At 40.0% G+C, this 4,410-nt stretch overlaps 1 protein-coding gene across 1 annotated transcript; it reads left to right on the forward strand.

The window, feature by feature from the left end:
- The first annotated feature begins 472 nt into the window (after window positions 1-472).
- On the forward strand, window positions 473-4,077 carry LOC121966816 (protein adenylyltransferase SelO-1, mitochondrial-like). Its single transcript, XM_042516884.1, has 4 exons — window positions 473-906; window positions 3,322-3,525; window positions 3,630-3,807; window positions 3,943-4,077. The coding sequence occupies exons 1-4, from the start codon at window positions 473-475 to the stop codon at window positions 4,075-4,077; spliced, it is 951 nt and encodes a 316-aa protein (XP_042372818.1).
- The last annotated feature ends 333 nt before the right edge of the window (window positions 4,078-4,410 follow it).

Genomic DNA, 4,410 nt, shown 5'->3' on the forward strand with positions numbered 1-4,410 from the left:
TGATCTTATTATTATATTATTATTCACATGCTCCAGAGATTACATTCGACAAAAAAAATCTATTAAAAAAAACACTCTTTTTTTAAACTAATTTTCAGGTGATTATCCTTTTTCTTAAAAAAAAAAAAAAAAAAATCTTGCTAATTTTGGAGTTATTTCTTCTTTCGTTGCTCTTTGCCCTCTTCACACCCATAGGTGGAAATAACATCAACCAAAGGTCTAAATTCTCTGTAGGCTAAGTCACGGGGAAAACTGCTCATATTTGACCTTTAAAAAAATAAAGTAAATGTATTTACTCATTTTAATTGTATTATTATTAATAAAAACAAATATTGTCATTAGTGTGTGCTTACATTTGGCTTTTTTCATGCTGCTGAACACTGTCTGACGTCTTACTAAGTGCCACACTATAGGCTGCAGTAAACGCCACCACGCAGCCCTGATTCTGAACGAGTCCTGAACTTCAGCCCTCATGGAGCCCTCTGGGTGCGGGTCCACGGCTCTGGAGCGCTTACCTTTCAACAACACCGCGTTGAAAAAGCTGCCGGTGGATGACTCCCAGGAGCCCGGGTCCCGGACGGTCCCAGCGGCGTGTTTCTCCAGAATTCGGGCTCTACAGCCCCTGTTACGCCCGGCGTTAGTGTCCCAGTCGCAGTCGGCGCTGGCTCTGCTCGGCCTCAGTGTGCAGGATGTGTTGGCTGATCCTCGGGCTCCGGAGTACCTGAGCGGCTCCAGGCTGCTGCCGGGCTCCGAGCCGGCTGCTCACTGTTACAGCGGACACCAGTTCGGCCTGTTCGCGGGACAGCTGGGGGATGGAGCGGTCATGTACCTGGGGGAGGTAGAGTCGGTCACCCAAGGGCGATGGGAGATCCAGGTGAAAGGCGCAGGAGTCACACCTTACTCCAGGTAATATCTGCTGTGTGCTGACAGTTCATCTCATATCTTATTTAATGCCCTGCAACATATTTAGAGCAGTTTATGTGACATGATCCTGTTATGACCGGTTATAGCAGGGGCGTTTGTAAGATTTTAGGACACTGGGGGCTTAGTCCCGACCTCAGTAGTGGGATCAACTCGGGGTTTTTTTAATGAACAAGCTTTTGTGATGCTTCTTCCATGAACTCTGGCACTTTATTTACTTTTTTAAACTTTTAATATTAGTTGTGAACTGTGATGAGCAAAATATAAGTAGCTGTTGAATACGCTCTCATCAAAAATGAATTGACTACAGCTGAAAAAAATTGTTGTATGTAAATGTATGTATTTAAGTTAACAGTGGTGGTATATAACCTAAGTACATTTATCCAAGGTTTAAACAAAGTGGGCCGATTATTAGAATTGGGGCATGCTTTTTTCAAGTAAGCTTTTATATATATACTATGTCTCTCTATCTGTCTCTCTCAGACAGAAAGCAGCATTATCATCAGCGCTGCTGTGCTCAGACTTTCTGGTATTCAGCTTTTGAACAGGAAAATCTATTCAAGTTTGACATTTTAAAATGTTTCCTGTCATAATGTTTGAAAAACTATTTCTCATGCAGATTTGAAAAAATGCAAGTAAGTGCCTCTCTGTCCACACTAAATCCCTTAAATATGCACTCCTGTATCATCATACAAACCACTGTACCTGTCAGCTGTGCACTCATGTAAACAAACCATGTTGGATATCAGCTTTGCACTGGATCATACTTAAGAAGTTATTACCGAAAAATGGGCACGCTTATGCTGACTTATTTATATTGTCACTTTTACTGGAAATGACACAATACAGCCAAAGTAGGTTGTGAGTGATGGTCATTATAAGAGATTGTCAGTTCCAGTTGATTAACTGATTAACAAATGGGGTCAGGCGGAGAGTGGTTATTGCAATTGATCACGCAGAAGCACTGTTCCACCGTTTTTTCAAGCTGGATAAGAAATACACCCAAATAAGTAGTCAGCGAGTAATCACTCTACAGTAGCTGCCATTTCCTGAAGTCCTACAATGCTTTGTGTTGCTCACTACCACTCATGTCACAATGCTTTTCTCTATAGTCTATATATTTAGATCCGTTTTTTTTTTTTTTTTTTTTAAGAAACATTTATAAGTCTTGGACACGTAGCGATACAACTGAGGTTATAGATCTGGAACAAAATGTTGGATAAAGTTTCCTTTGACCAAATGAGAATATGTCATTTCAGCAGGTGACACAGCCAGTCTCTCATAAGCTCACCAGAGGCATGTGAATGCATTAACCCACGGAGAGCTGCTTAAGAGCTTAACCGCTTGGCACACATCAAATGTGTTCCCCATTGCTTAACAACAGCGTGCTGAGCACAGCCAGTACACCTTCAGTTTCTCCAGCTGATTTAGTCTCTTAAACACACTAAGTATAAAAATAATATATGAGATGGTGATTTAGTCTTGATTTAATTGTACAATATTTACTAGTACGGATGTAACACTGTATGCATACCTTAAAAAGCACAGGCAAATTGTAACTTGGCATAGAGTGTGAGAGCATATTCTTGACCTCTTAAAATTGATATAAAACCCCACAAAACTCAAGATACACTTACTTGCTTTTTCTGGTGTTGTAAAGCAATTCTCATAGTCTTAGATTTAGCTTGGTCAGTTGTCAAACTGAAATCCCCTGAAAAATCTAATAAATGGACCTTGTTTTTTTTTAAACTGCCCATTGAGCAAACTCCATCCTTTCAAGAAGACTGTGAGATCTGGTTGAATAACTAATGTGTTGGATCTTAGAAATTTAGAAAAACCTTCGAGACAGTTTGCAAGCTCAAAACCTGAGCGAATTGGTTTGATTTCTTCCAAAACATGGGGGTAAGGCAATGAGCAACAAAATACGGTACAAAAAGTAGCAAGAAATAAGCAAAAAGTTACAAGAAAATTACCTGAAAATAAGCAAAATAATTAAATTACATTAAAAATAGAGGTAAAAAACAAACAAAAAAGAAAATTGAGAAAAAAATATAATTCTTTTTCTGGGTTAGGGGTTAAAGGGTTAAACTATTTTAAAGTAATAATCTCAAACAATTTTGGTAAATGAGTGTTAAGCCATTATCTGTCCACAAATTAACACAAAGATAACTGAGCTCATGGCCCACTGATAAAAGTATAGAATTATTAATATATTTGCAGTGTCATGAACTGGGTGTCAGCATTGACGTTTACAGGACAAGATTGCTGTTTGAAAAATGTGCGGCTTCACATTTAAAGCATTTTATTAGTAAAACATGAGTCTAATTTACCTGTCTGACACAAAATATACAACTCACCGGTTAATCAGAGTTGAATATCATGTGTGCGACTTTTTCTCAGAGATGGCGATGGCAGAAAGGTGCTTCGCTCCAGCATCAGAGAGTTCCTGTGCAGCGAGGCCATGGCTGCCTTGGGGATACCCAGCATCCGTGCAGCTTCCCTGGTGACCTCTGACCTCTATGTCAGCAGAGACCCACTCAACAGCGGCGGCCGCATTCCTGAGCGATGCTCTGTTGTCCTGCGTCTCGCCCCTTCCTTCCTCAGGTAGGAAACACAAAGAACAAAGTGTTCTCAGACATAAGACACTTTGAGAAGAATGCAATCAGTGCATAAATATGGACATTTGTCTGTCTCTCTTCATGTTTTAGATTTGGATCTTTTGAGATTTTTCTGGGCCGGGATGATTTCTCAGGTCTGCAGGGTCCCAGTGCAGGGCGGCATGACATTCGCGCTCAGCTGCTGGATTATGTCATTGAGAGTTTTTATCCTCACATCCAGCTGGCTTATAGAAACCGGAAAGACAGGAATATGGCTTTTTTCAGAGAGGTGAGGACTGAGGTATCAACAAGACAAGTGCTAATAGAGATGAACACAGTTTAGGATGTAGTCTCTCTTCAGAGTGGTTATTTCATGTTGGTGATTTTGCATTTTGATCTTCAGATTTGACCTGTTTATCCCTAGGTTATGATGCTCACAGCAAAGCTAGTGGCGCAGTGGCAGTGTGTTGGTTTTTGCCATGGCGTCCTTAACACAGACAACATGAGCATCTTGGGTCTTACTCTGGATTATGGTCCCTTTGGGTTCATGGACAGGTAAGGCGCTGAAGTTAAAAGTGCATTTATCTGTTTGACCAAAGTGTCATCTTAGATTTTACCTCTTAGATTATTTGTATTCTGAAAAACTGGTTCCTCATTTCATCTCAATGATGTTAATCATAGACTGTAAAATTAATGGACATAGATACCATGACATCCCCAACTGGCCTCTGGACTCTCATTTTAAAGCTTTAGGTTCAGCATTTTGACTGGTGGTGTTGTTACGCCTGGACATTTGAGGTTTAAGCCCTGAATGTTTTAGGAGTAGCTCTGGATCTAAATAGGCTGCATATATATATATATATATATATATATATATTTCATTTTCAGTTGT

The sequence above is a fragment of the Plectropomus leopardus genome, unplaced genomic scaffold (genome assembly GCF_008729295.1).
Source record: "Plectropomus leopardus isolate mb unplaced genomic scaffold, YSFRI_Pleo_2.0 unplaced_scaffold25986, whole genome shotgun sequence".
Taxonomy (NCBI): Eukaryota; Metazoa; Chordata; class Actinopteri; order Perciformes; family Serranidae; genus Plectropomus; species Plectropomus leopardus.